General features: G+C 34.8%; 1 protein-coding gene across 1 annotated transcript; it reads right to left on the reverse strand.

Moving 5' to 3' along the window:
* Positions 1-1,873: 1,873 nt before the first annotated feature.
* On the reverse strand, positions 1,874-8,156 carry LOC141333292 (uncharacterized). Its single transcript, XM_073838269.1, has 6 exons — positions 7,943-8,156; positions 6,537-6,769; positions 4,750-4,822; positions 4,575-4,665; positions 4,260-4,369; positions 1,874-2,329 (listed from the first exon to the last, which is right to left on the reverse strand). Exons 1-6 carry the CDS (start codon positions 8,076-8,078, stop codon positions 2,007-2,009), a joined length of 966 nt encoding a protein of 321 aa, XP_073694370.1. The 5' UTR covers positions 8,079-8,156; the 3' UTR covers positions 1,874-2,006.
* Between the last annotated feature and the right edge of the window lie 7,043 nt (positions 8,157-15,199).

Raw genomic sequence — 15,199 nt, forward strand, 5'->3', positions numbered from 1 at the left:
TGAACTTCATCTCACGTACGATCACATTTAGTGTTTGGTATTCGATTCAAGCTCAAAAAATGTTTTAAAAACTAAAGCTCAAAGCTGTAACGCCTCTCCAAAAACCTCCCGTTCGAGGTCCTCGCATCTGAAAAAAGCTTCACAGCATATGATTGTCATACCAGAATCATGCAGCGGTGTAAAAAAAAAAAAACCTCCTCCGCAGGCCATGGCAAACATGCAAATGAAACATGATCCACAAAACGTCAGCTGCCTTGGATCCGTTCCTGTAGCCTCACCGAATCACAGAGGGAAATGAAGCCACTTCGGCAGGTGCATACTGAAATACAGCAAATGTGATTGTGACTGACTCAAACTAAAAGAGATACAGAGAACACTTAAAAGCCCACATTCACATCCAGATTCACTTCTATAGGTCATTATTTGCTATTATTGATGTAACCTTCATTACTCAAACCTTCATTAAATTGCTGTGAAGTGTAGTAAAAGTTTCTGAAAGGCTGACTAAGAATTCCTAAAGTAACTAAATGGTTAATTGGCCATTTGTTGATATTATTTTCCCCACATGACCTCGATAATGTCAGCAAACAGGAAAGCCATTTTAGAGACAGGGCAAGTGTTTACATTTTGATAAAATAATAAAAGACAAACATTTTCTGCTTTAGAATAATGTCACTGATTAACTATTTGATATGAAATACAGTAAATACAGTAATATTGTGAAATATTATTACAATTTAAAATAATTGTTTTAATGCTGTTGATTAATCACATCCAAAATAAAAGTTTTTGTTTACATAATATTTGTTCTGTGTATATTTACGTATACACAAACACACACACACACATAGTATATATTTTGAAAATATTTACAAATATTCACATGTATATATTTATATTCATATAATTTATATTATATATAAATATATTTAATATTTAAACATAAAATTTTTCTTCAATATATACATGCATATACAAATACACACACATATATGTGACCCTGGACCACAAAACCAGTCATAAGGTTAAATTTTACAAAACTGAGATTTATACATCATATGAAAGCTCAATAAATAAACTTTCTATTTATATAAGGTTTGTTAGGACAGGACGATATTTGTCTGAGATACAACTATTTGAAAATCTGGAATCTGTGGGTGCAAAAAAATCAAAATGCTGAGAAAATCACCTTTAAAGTTCTCCAAATGAAGTTCTTAACACTGCATATTACTAATCAAAAATTACATTTAGATATATTTATAGTAGGAATTTTACAAAAAATCTTCATGGAACATGATCTTTACTTAATTTCCTAATGATTTTTGGCATAAAAGAAAAATCACTAATTTTGACCCATACCATGTATTTTTGGCTATTGCTACAAATATACCCCAGCGACTTAAGACTGGTTTTGTGGTCCAGGGTCACATATATTGTTTAAGCAAAAAAAATATTTTAGATATGATTAATCGTATGACACCATTAATTACTTTCAATTTAAATATATTATTTAAAATTAAGCTGAATTTAATTAAGCTGAATTGCCACTGCTTAACATTTTGTGGAAACTATGATATGCCATGCAAAAGTTTAAAGGAAATAAAAAAAGTAAACAAATGAATACTTTAATTCAGATGCATTAAATTAAGTGATAGTAAAGACTTTTATAATGTTACAAAATATGAACGACACTGAAGACTGAAGTAATGATGCTGAAAATTCAGCTTTGATCACAGGAAAAAAAATTACATTTTAAAACATATTTACATGGAAAACAGCTATTTTAAACTGAAATAATATTTCACAATTTTGACTGTGTTTTTGATCAAATACAAGCAGCCTTGGTGAATATAAGTGACTTTTTTTATAACCATTATCATTGGAAAGTTTGGATTTATTAGTGTGCACGGTGTGGATTCTGATTTCAAGTCAACTTCAAATGCAGTAAAATATGATGATGAAATAAATAAACATATAAATAGATTTGTGTCCGATTCTCATCACAGTTACTCAAGCCTGTTGCGTCTTCGTAATCCAGCCGCCAGCTCCTCTGGAAGTTTCTGAGCGACTGCAGGATCATCTAAACCGACGTCGGCCGAGTCCTCGAGGGACGGCATACTAGAGTCACTCTCGCTTCCCACATCTTCCTCTTCTGCCGTGGGTTTGTTCTCCTCATCCTCATCCTCTCCCTCAGACTCAGGCCTGAGCTCTCGCTGATCATGTGGCTGTGTTTCAGCATGTGTTCGTGATTCCACACGAGTTTCTGGAAGCGCTTCGGCTGCGGCCAAAGTCTCGATGAGTCTGTCTAGATTGCGCTCACATGTGGGCTCTGAAAGATAGAACCATGTCATTTGCATCACCCAACACCACAAAGCTAAAACACATGATTACAAACTTATCTAGTCACTTAAAAATGTGTGAATCAAACATCAAAACAAGTGTCACTTATTGATCCAAATGTTTTTTGGAAACACTATAAATCTCATGCACATATATAGTACGGTTTTTAAACAGATCGCAGCTCAACTCAACTGCTGTGAAAGGCAACGTGACCTGCGTTATGTTGGCTGATTCAGTGCTACTTTGTTTGTCCTTCTAATTTGCTTACAGTACATTATTTTCATAGATCTGTGAGCTGCTTTACTGACTGCAGTTGTCTTGCATTAATGCAGCATAACTAGTACTTACTCGGTAATATGAATGCAAACTCACGTACAAGTTATATGCCTTCAATTAGGATTAACATTAATATATTAAAATGCAATAAAATAAAATGCATTAAAAAAAAACTTAATTCTCAGTAATGTAATGCCAAAAATAATAAATAATAAAGTGTGCATAAATATGGATTCAAATTAAAAAACAATAAATAAAAATGGATAAATAGATCAATATTTAAGTATTTCTTACCGTTCTAAATAGCCTAATTAATCATTTTATTTTAAAAAATGATTTAAATAAAATTAGAAAATACATAAAACTGGATAAATAATAAAAGTCAATAAATAAAACAACTGATAAATAATAGATAGCCAAATTTGTAAGGATTTGTCATACTTCTAATTGTCTAATTGCAAATTTTTGAACAAAATTATTTAAATAAAATTATAAAATACATATGGATAAATAATACAAATCAATAAATAATAAGATATATTATCTTAGAACTTGTTGCACTTCTAAATTGCCTAATTGCTGATTTTATTATAAATAAAAAATAAAAAAATGGTAGTATACAGTAATAGGTAGGATTTGTTGCACTTCTAAATTGCATGATTTCTACTTTTAATTAAAAAAGTACATTTACATAAAATATTAAATGGATAAATATGGATGGATAATAAAAAACTGAAAAATAATAAATAAAATAGACCATCTAATCATCTAATTATAAAAATACATATGGATAAATAATAAAAATCAATTAATAATAAAAATATCTAAGATATATTATCTTAGAACTTGTTTCACTTCTAACTTGCTTAATTGCTCATTTTAATGAAAAAAATAATATTATTTTATATATATATATATATATATATATATTATTTTATAGATTTTTATATATTTATAATACATTTATAAAATTAAAAATAGAAAAATATGGATAAATAATACAAACTGATAAATAATAAATAACATACATTATCTAGTGATCTGTTGTACTTCTAAATTGCTTAATTTCTGCTTTAAAAAATAAAAAATAATATATTATTTACATATAATTTTAAACAGATAAATAAAAAAAATTAAAAAATAAATTAAAAACAGATAAATATGTACAAACAATAAAAACAATAAATCAATAATAAATATAGATAAATAATAAAAATGGATAAATAATACAGGGGTATATTATCTAAGCATTTGTTGCACTTCTAAACTGCCTAACTGCGTAATTTTAATTTCTAAAAATGACTTCAATAAAACTTAAACACAAAAAGTGACAAGTTATAACACAGTAATTATATTAAAGCACTAAGAAGCATCAAGACTAACAAAAATGACAAAAAAAATGCATTTTGGTACTGAGAATGTAAGGAAAAATGTATTTAACTGCCAAAAATAAGGTGTAAATGCCTTCTTAGCTCATTTGGCTAAAAAGTATGTTTCATAAGCCTGTAATTTATACAATTAACTGTATGTGAAACTTGTTTCCATGACTGCTGGTGTTATTGTTATCAACCAGCAGCGACACTAACATGCTCGTGCGTTACTGTGTTAATTGCGCGGGTGTGTTTGGGAGCAGATGTGTTTACCTTCTATCCTGATGTTTGGACACTCCATGCCTCTCTTCTTCATTATCTGCCGAATGCACTGCAGCTGCGACATGATCTCGTTCTTCTGCTCCATGGCAACAGACTTCACACTGCAGAACACCACCCAGAATAAACAGCAGGCGCAAAAACAAACCCACACCACGAGCCGCTCGCCACCAGCGTGCATTTCAATGCCGCAAACCCAAACCAACAAAAATCTGGCTATGCATTGTTGCACGACTGAATAACCCCCATGTATTAAAAAACAAAGATGTTTGCATGTGTTAAAACTTTTTATTTTCATGTGCATCTCACCAGTTGGTAAGCGGGTCCAGCTGGGTCAGGATGGAGTTGAGCATCTTCTCGGTCTGAGCCAGTCTCTGCTCCAGCTCGTTCAGCTGATTCTCTGCGGAGAATGGCAAATGCATTAGAGAAGTCAGTTACTTTTTAAACAAAGCAATTTTAAGCATCCTCAGTCATGCACACACACCTGTCTCCGCTGATTTCTTCACTCCTCGAGTTGTTTTGGCTTTTTGAGCTTCAGAATCACTTGCAGACTTTATCTGCAAACACAAAAACAAAGACATAAGCAACTTAAACAGGGGTCCAGATGAGTAAAAGTTATTTTTGTCTGAATTAAAATTGGCTTTGAAACTGTTTTTACGGTAGATTTCACAAATAAGTATAAAGAAATAGCAAATAATGCAATTACTTTTTTTTTTTTTTTTTGGAAAAAGCATATTAAAATTGTATAGAATGATAAATGTTTGAAAGAAATGCCAGTAACTTTAGCAAATAATTTCAAAAAAACCAACAGCAGTTAATTGAACAATTGGAAAAAAATTTTTTTTTTTGCAGTGCACATTTATTTTTTTAGAAAAAGCATGTGAAATAGCATGTAATATGCAATGATGAATATTTGAAACTGTATTAAAAAACAAATAATTAAAACAAAACACAAATTACAAAGAAATGGCAAGTAAAAAATTATTAAAAAGAAAATGTTTAAAAAAACGATGTTTAATGTAAATATGTTTTAATTAAATAATTAAAATGTTCTTTGTAATAATTTGTGAAATTATTTTTTGCATTATTTATTTTTTAATAATTTCAAACATTTATCATTGCATATTACATCCTTTTTCCCACGCCTTAGATATATATATATATCTATATATCTATATATATCTATATATCTATATATATATATATATATATATATAATAAAAAATATATAAATATATATATATATATATATAAACAGATTATTGGATTATATTTTACAAGAAAATACCATTTCAGTTTTTAATTTCACGTTTAATACAATGTGATAATACCCGTTACTGTTTTTTGTAATTATTTGTTAAATTTACTGCCATTTTTTCCCAAACATTATCATTCACTCAAATTAAAATTTCATGTTTATTAAAAATGTTACTTGCTATTTTTTTGTAATTATTTGTGAAAATTATTTATCATTGCATATTACATACTTTTTTCGTATGGTTTTACTAAAAATAAATAAATATGTATATTGCAAACTATTATTTTTTTAAGTTGTAAATAAAATAGATTTTTGGATTATATTTTACAAGAAAAGACTTTTCTCTCTAACTTTTTAATTTCATGTTTAATTCATTGTGTTAATACCAGCGGTTGTTGTTAAAGTTACTGCCATTTTTTCAAACATTTATTCAATTTCAATATTCAATTTCTAAAAAAATTATTAATTAATAAAAATAAATAAATAGTACATACACTGTAAAATTTTTCAAAAAAATAAATTAATTAATTAAAAAAATAGTATGTAAACTGTAAAAAAAAATTATATTCTTTTTATTTCGAATTTGCAAAACAATATTATGGAAATTTAAGAATAAAAAAAAAAATCTTAGTTTGTTTAACACAAAAATACTAATTCATCTTTTTCTACTAAATTTCACTGTTAATTGCTTCTTTGTTAATGTGTGTGTAATTGTCTAGAAAACTATTTCTACACCAAACTTTTTCCAGTGCATAATAATAATAAAAGTCAGCACCTTTAGAAACCAATTTACAATAAATAAATAGTATCTAAACTGTAAAACAATTATATATTATTTTTATTTTGAATTTGCAAAACAATATTATAGAGAATTAAGAAAAATATATTGGAGTTAATTTTACAAGAAAATTCCATTTCAGTTTTTCTACTAAATTTTACGGTTAATTACGTGTTACTCGCTTCTTTGTAATTATTTGTAACTTTTTCCAGTTTACAACAACCAGCGTCATCACCTTCAGAAACTTATACGCAGCGAAGAGCCCGACACCGATGGCGTAGATGGGCATGAGGGTGAAGACGTAGCCCTTATTGTTGTTAGATTTGAATTTGTCGCTCTTCAGCTCCTGCTCCATGAGTTTCTTCATCTGCTGCATGTTCTCCACGCTCTGGGACATCTGAGGCGCCGCGTTCCTGTGGAACTGCTGCTGACTTTTCACACTACCGGAACCGAGACCCGGTCCAGGACCTGCAGAACAACAAAGAGACTTATCCTTCAAATACACATCCAAGGTTTCATGAATGTAAATTAACGGGTGTTTTCACACTTGAGTCCTCTTTAAAAGAACCCAGATCCCTTTAAATGGACCAAAGACTTTAAGGTCTTCATTTCTGAAACAGCAGATTAAGACCATTTTAAGGGTCAATTTCACCTGTCAAGTTTGAGATTTTGGGCTTTTTGGTGTTTCATAAAGTGTTTTTTCAGACTAGTGGAAAGAAAGCACCCCAAAGACACTGTTAAGTGTTTCTTTTATAGCACTTTATCCATTTGTGTCAATTGATTTCAATTACAATACATATTTTTAAAGGCTGTTTTCTTAAAATTAGTTTTTTCTCCTACACTGAGCCATAAATCTCCACTTCAGTAGCACTTACACACACCAAACTTTACATTTTAGTCCTGTCTTTATCTTGAAGTTTTTTTTTTGTTTTTTTTTTTACAAATTTGTTCATATATAATTTGCTTGACTTTAAACCTTTTATTCCACCCCAAAAGTCTGTTCTATTTTTTTTTCTGAATTATGGAGTGACAAAATGAGAAACGCAAAATCTCCTCATCAAAACATTTGACTCTAAAATGTAAAAAAAAAATTAAACAAGACTTTTGAATCTGACTTCATCCAGTGTTTAGATCTTTGTACTAGAAATGTATGCAAATAAGCGCATATTTCATTAAATAATGGATCATGTGGATATTTAAACAACTTTTTAGAAAAGTTGTAATACAAAAAATGTTTGCAATTATTAATGTAATCACTCAACTGGGTAATTAAGGTCATAACTATTAGTTAATTTGTTTACCCTATTTACTTGCAGTGTCTCTCACCTTAAGATCTTTTTGAGGCTTTTTTAAGACTCCAGAGAGGCTGTTTATACTGCAAATCACTGTATGTACAAACAATGACAGCTTCTGCACTTCTACTTAAATAATTTCGAACATATAAGCAAATATAATGGCCGAAACATTATTGTAGTAAACGCAACAGACCATAGACGCCTTAAAATCCAGCAATAACCCACACAGACACATTTAAGAACCACAATCAACCTAGACAAATGTTAAGCACTACATAATACGCTTTAGTTTACAGAGGCAGATAGTAAACAAACACAGCCGAGGCTGGTTCGCTTGTTTCCGCACCTTTCCTGCTGATCCGCGGGTCAAAAGACTGACCGTCTCTGCTGCTTCCGCCGCCGAACATGCGCGGAAACAACACGAACACCAGCAGCACCGCGGTGAAAGCCATAACGAGCTGCTGCGAGGAGGACAGCACCATCTCTGATGGACAATTAATACGACTCAATTACACATATGAGGACGATTCCCCCCACTGTTGACAAAATGTCTTCTTCGGTTTGTGTGTGAGGCGAGAGAAATCTCGCGAGAGCGCCCTTTACTGACCTCAAGCGGACTGGCGTGGAATTACAACCCAGCGCTTTTTTCAAAAGGCTCATCGGATGCAAAAGTTTGTGTGTTGGTAGTTTGTGTAGACAACCACCCTACAATAATAAAAATCCACCCAGTGGTATTTTTTTAATTTTTAAAATCAGGTCATTTTCAGCTTCTTGTCATTGTGACGAAACACAGTGGATTGACATGAGCGTCTTACCTTAGCCCCGCCCTCACCAAGCTGAAACTGTCCCAATACGATCGCCATTGTGTGACTCAGGTGCAGAGGAAGACTCTAATTGGGCCATCGAGGTGTTCTGTTGTTGGCTGTAATAATAAACATAGCAGTAGTCATTTACTCCTGACATCTGAGTCACTGAAGACACAGAGGATTAACGTTACATTTGGCTTTAAAAGGAAAGCACCAGTCCTGATCTACATATGCGTGTGAATCATTCGTGATGCAGCTTCACCCACAGCAGAAGTGAGTATAAGGGTTTTTTATACATCTTTGCAAAAGGTCTTTCTTTATAATGTGCTTGTTGGCAAGTTTACGCAGTTAAACGCAGCTAAATGTGGCTAAAGTAAACATTACAGCTCGTAATCCCTCAGCAGAGAGGGGCGGGGCGAGCAGAGCTCATTTGCATTTAAAGGAACCATGCAATAAAATGAGCTGATATTTTGCAGAGCTGATTTTGACAAGGTAAAAGGCTGTTTTTACACAACTATTGAGAATTTCTAACCGAAGTATATTACAGACTTTTTATTACGACCCTAAAGATTCATATGAACTTGTGGAAAATGGGAATCCGAATCTGAGAGAGTCAGTTACTTTTTTTTTTTTTTTGTGAGCACAGTCAAGATTTCAGTAAATATATTAATAAAAAAAAAGATTTCAGAAGCACATTCTAATCGTTAATCAAAAAATCTGATCAAAATTCTTTGCCTTCCCATTAAGAGGTGATATTTGACTCCTTAAAGTGATTTACAGGGGAATTTAGTTTTTACCTCTGTGATGACATTTTTGGCAATTTTATTAAAAGTATGTCATCCTTTTATGTTAATGTAAAAAAAAAAAGATATTTTTTAGCTTTTTACATTTTCTAATTAAGGCGAGACACTGCAGGTGAATAAGATATAAAAAAAACGAATAGTTATCACTTTACCCAGTTGATTGAATACATTGATAATTGCAAAAAAAATTTGTATTACAAGTTTTCTAAAAAGTTAGGTTTAAATATGCAGATGAGGCGTTTAGTGAAATATGCGCTAATTTGCATACATTTCTGGTACAAAAATCTAAACACTGGATAAAGTCAGTTTAAGATTCTTGTTTAATTTTTTTGACATATTAGAGCAATGTTTTTACAGAGGAAATTATGAAATTATCTCATTTTGTTACTCTATAATTCAGAAAAAAACTTAGAACATAAATTAAATCCCTCTGTTAAAACCTTCAGAATATAGACAGGAATAAACATGTAAAGTTTGGTGTGTGTGTCAGTGCTACTGAAGTGGATATTTATGGCTCAGTGTAGGAGAAAAAACTCATTTTGAGAAAACAGCTTTTAAAAATATGTATTGTATTTGAAATCTATTGACACAAATAGATGAAGTGCAATAAAATAAACACATAACAGTGTCTTTTTTTGGTGTTTTCTTCCAACTAGTCTGAAAAAACACCAAAAAGCCCAAAATCTCAAACTTGACATGTGCATTTGCCTGCAGTGTCTCCACTTAAAACAACAGAATAAGAACAAGTATAAGAATAAGTTACTAATCAGTATTATTAACATTTATTTATACTACAGAGGTGGCACACAAAAACACAAAAGTGGCTTGTATGTGCATTTTCATATGTTTGATGAGGCTCAGAGTTGGCATGAGTGCAATCAAATTCATGCTGAGATTAATGTTTTAAATATAATATTTTGAATACAGAAATATTAAATGATTTAAATAACTGAAAAGATGCTTTAAAAAATTAAACTAAATCTGCCAGTTGGTGGCGTCAAGTCACTGATTTAATCACTGAATCATTCATTCATTTGATTCGTTTGAACAGCTGATTCATTTAGGAATAAACAAGTGACTCTCTTTATGAACGGGAAATTGAATCATTGACTCATTAGATTTGTTTAGAAACACACATTTATTCATAAACGAAACACCACTGTGTTTGAATGTAGAGCCCTGCAAGTTAAAGGTTTAATTAACCCCAAAATTTAAATTAGCCCATTATTTACTCATCCTCCAGGCATCCTAGGTGTATATGACTTCCTTCTTTTAGACGTTTTCAATCTGAGTTATGTTAAAAATGATCCTGGCACTTCCAAGCTTTATAATGGCAGTGTATGGGTGTTTCTCTTCATCAGTCCAAAACAAGTCCAATAAAGAAGTGACGAACGTGAAAGCGCCGTGAAGAGATCAAAACAAAACAGCGGTCATGGATTTGAGGATTTTGAAACTAAGAGGAGTTTTTTCTTTGCGAAACTTTGCTTACTTTGAGTTACTTGAGTTTCTCACGCAAGCTAGATTAAAGTGATTATTAAATGTGACCTGATCCAGCAAAATGAGTCACAGTGACTCAGTTTAATTGTTGACTACTGTAAATGCTATTAAACCAGGCGGAAGCTCAAATGATTTTAAAGTATTTATTTGAATAAATATTTTAAAAGGCACTTTTACTCAAAGATTTACTCAAATCAGAAAGGAGAAAGAAAGATAATTAAAACAAAACGGTGGATGTTTTATTGAAGATTGTAATACAGTCTTTTCAACTAGCTAGCTACCAACCTCACAGTTGTTGTTTTTTTAATTATTAATTCTATTTATTTGGCCATGGCAATGCATGTGGTTTTAAAAATGTTGCAGTTCTACAGTAGCAATATAACAAATGCACACAATGAAACAGACAAAATATATGCATATATGGCTCTCTCAGTAATTTGGCTCTGGCTCTCTCAGTAATTTGATGTCAAGTCGAACACACCTAGAAATTCAGTAGACAACCTGGCGGCCCTGGGCGTGATGAATATAAAAGGTTTCTGAGTTTCAAAGTAATTATGAGATTGTTAAAAAAGATCAGAAAGGGAAAGACGAATATATAAAAAAGGGGACGTTTATACCGGGGGTGATAAATGCTACACTAGAAAGTATTTAGATTATTGTTTAAGCATATGGCAGGATTGAAATGGGATGAACTTAGTGTCAAAAGACAGCATGTGTGGGATAATCATTTTAGTAATGTTACTCCTTTAATGGAATGCAAGGCGTGGGATATAATAGAATGGTATAATAACAGCAGTGTTAGAAACCATTCCGAAAGGTCAAGGTAATATAAAGAGAAAAAAAGTACCATAGTGAGAGGATGAGTGTAAAACAGCAATCGGAAACCGAAATAAAGCATTTCAAGTATTGAAAAGAGCTCATTCTTTCAAGTATGCTGAAGTACAATAAGACAGGCCAAAAAGAACATATTGGAGGAATTACTGCCGATCAATTGGGAACACAGGTCAGATAGGAGACATGTGGGCGATGAATAAAAAGATGAGGTAATGAAAACAAGGTCGCAGTGAAAAAATAAGGAAAAGGCTGAAATGATGGTAAATACATTTGTCAAAAGAAGAGGACCAGAGATAAAACTAGCAACTTTAGAGACAACATATGCAAGAGTAAGGGAAAAATGTTGTGAGATTTGACTGATTTGGACTCCTGCTCGTATGCATTAAGCATTTTTATGATTATCGGTACTGGTATCAGTCATTTTCAAAACCAATTTGCCGATAAAATAATTTAAAAGCATTTAAAGCGTTTTTGTCAGAGCCCTTGTTATTCTTATTCTTACACTATACATATATAATACATATTAGGGCTGTCAAATGATTAATCATGATTAATCACATCCAAAATAAAAGTTCATGTTTACATACTAAATGTGTGTTTACTGTGTATATTTATTATGTATATATAAATACACAAACATACATGTATATTCAAGAATTTTTTTTAGATTTATATAGAAAATATTTATAATTCTATATATAGTCTAAGTTAAATAGAAGTATAACTATTCATACATATTAATATTTTTTGAAATCTATACAAGTATGTGTGTGCATTTATATATACATAATAAATATACGCAGTAAACACACATTTAGTGTGTAAACATAAACTTTTATTTCGGATGTGATTAATCAGTTGACAGCCCTAATACATATATATCGGTTTGAAATACCGGTTATCGGTCTATTTGATCTATAAATTTTTCAGCATGTTCTTCAGACTTCAAATAAATGTATTGTGCTTCATGTGCCAGAGAACTTGACTACGGGCTGCGTCTTGCAGGTTGTGGGATCTCTTTCCCTGCGATGCACATTTTTTAGGGCCACATCTGTATATTATACATCAAAGGGAAGCATCCTACTGGTTTATTAGGAGTATTGTCAGGTACTAGAAACCATAGAACATGTACTTCTAAGTTGCAGAATATATTAAGAACAAAGGAGAAATATGATAGAAGAATTAAGAAGAGTTGAGTTATCAGGGACAGGTATAAAAAACTTAGGGTATGTGTTTTTCAGGGCGGATGTCGATACAGATTACTACAGATCAAACAGATAGATAACCAATATTTTGAACCGATATATAAGTCTAGTGTAAAGATGAAAATGAATTTCAAAATTTAAAAAGCAAGGGCTCTTCTTTAAATGATTTTTAAGTATTTTGTCGGAAAATTGGTTTTGAAAAAGACAGATACCGATAACCATACAATGTTAATATCGGTGCAGATAATTGGTTGACTTCTGTAAAAGATATACTGCAAAGTATTGTGAATGGGCAAGGCAGAATAAATAGGTGTTATTTCTTAGTTAGAATGGGTCTGATGAGGAGAATATGATAGAGGAAAATATGCTGGAGGAACTTAACTGGATAAATTTTGCAGGAAAATAATCCAAATGGGGGCAGTAATGCAATGCTTTTACACTTACACATTGTCAATCCACAAGCAAACTGTTCAATAACAAATATTGTTTCTTATCTTTTTGATAAGATAAGACAAAATAAACACTGGTTTGTAGCTCGAAAATTTTTCCTTTTACTTTGCTTTGTTATTTTCAGCTAATAAACCAGAAGTCTTACTAAGAAGTAAGAAGAACTTACTATACCAACGTTATACACTTAAAGCAGTAGTTTTGTCGTATTTGTTTTGTGATTAATCTGGGAGACAAGTAAAAACCAGCCACCTCTAAACCTAAATCCTAAACCAGATCAGTTTCCTTTTATTTATATGTTGTTTCTTCATGCTGCTTCCTTCAATTCTTTATTCTGAAAACAAGCCAAAGTTTTTTAAAATTCTTTATCCAGCTCAGTTTCCTTCATTTATATGTTGCTTCCTTTATACTGCTTCCTTCAATTCTTTATTCTGAAAACAAGCCAATTTTTGTGTCAGGGAGCTCAGGAGGCCATGGCCAGACAGACACTGGAGGGTGCTCTGGAGGCGCGGACATTTGAGGGCGCTCTGGGGGCGCAGACACTGGACAGTGCTCTGGAGGAGCGGAAACTTGAGGGCGCTCTGGGGGCGCAGACACTGGACGGTGCTCTGGACGAGCGGAAACTTGAGGGCGCTCTGGGGGCGCAGACACTGGACGGTGCTCTGGACGAGCGGAAACTTGAGGGCGCTCTGGGGGCGCAGACACTGGACGGTGCTCTGGGGGCGCGGGCACTGGAGGGCGCTCGGGGGCGCAGACACTGGACGGTGCTCTGGAGGCGCGGGCACTGGAGGGCACTCTGGGGGCGCAGACACTGGACAGTGCTCTAGAGGCGCGGGCACAGGAGGGCGCTCTGGGGGCGCAGACACTGGACGGTGCACTGGATGCGCGGAAACTTGAGGGCGCTCTGGGGGCGCAGACACTGGACGGTGCTCTGGACGAGCGGAAACTTGAGGGCGCTCTGGGGGCGCAGACACTGGACGGTGCTCTGGAGGAGCGGAAACTTGAGGGCGCTCTGGGGGCGCAGACACTGGACGGTGCTCTGGACGAGCGGAAACTTGAGGGCGCTCTGGGGGCGCAGACACTGGACGGTGCTCTGGAGGCGCGGGCACTGGATGGCGCTCTGGGGGCGCAGACACTGGACGGTGCTCTGGAGGCGCGGGCACTTGAGGGTGCTCTGGGGGCGCAGACACTGGACGGTGCTCTGGGGGCGCGGGCACTGGAGGGCGCTCTGGGAACGCAGACACTGGACGGTGCTCTGGAGGCACGGGCACTGGAGGGCGCTCTGGGGGCGCAGACACTGGACGGTGCTCTGGAGGCGCGGGCACTGGAGGGCGCTCTGGGGGCGCAGACACTGGACGGTGCACTGGATGCGCGGGCACTTGAGGGCGCTCTGGGGGCGCAGACACTGGACGGTGCTCTGGAGGAGCGGAAACTTGAGGGAGCTCTGGGGGCGCAGACACTGGACGGTGCTCTGGACGAGCGGAAACTTGAGGGCGCTCTGGGGGCGCAGACACTGGACGGTGCTCTGGGGGCGCGGGCACTGGAGGGTGCTCTGGGGGCGTGGAAACTGGAGGGCTGGGCGTAACCAGTGGAGAGGAAGGAGACTGAGGAGAGAGGATAGGGGAGGAAAAATCCAGTGGGAACGTCATGTCCATAATGTCCACTAACTCCATTTTGGCCACGAACTCATGGGAGGCGGCCATTTTAGCCGGGGACTCTGGCGAGGCTGCCACCTGGGCGCTGGGCGGCGGCCGGCGGTATTGGGCTGAGGATTCTGGCGGAGCTTTGGAGGACTTGGGGAATCGTGAGAGGCAGGGAGGGAGGAGGGATTGAGCTCATTGGAGCACCAGGTGGAGGATACTGGCTTGTGGTGAGCTGGAGTGTCTGCATTCTTTCGGATGGGAGGAGAATTGGAATCCTCCACATCAACATAGAACTTAGAATTACTGAGATTAAGTACATGATTAATAAAATCCGCTAGGGGTTTGCGGCAATCGTCAGGAGTCACTAA

Source organism: Garra rufa, chromosome 4, assembly GCF_049309525.1.
Source record: "Garra rufa chromosome 4, GarRuf1.0, whole genome shotgun sequence".
Classification (NCBI taxonomy): domain Eukaryota; kingdom Metazoa; phylum Chordata; class Actinopteri; order Cypriniformes; family Cyprinidae; genus Garra; species Garra rufa.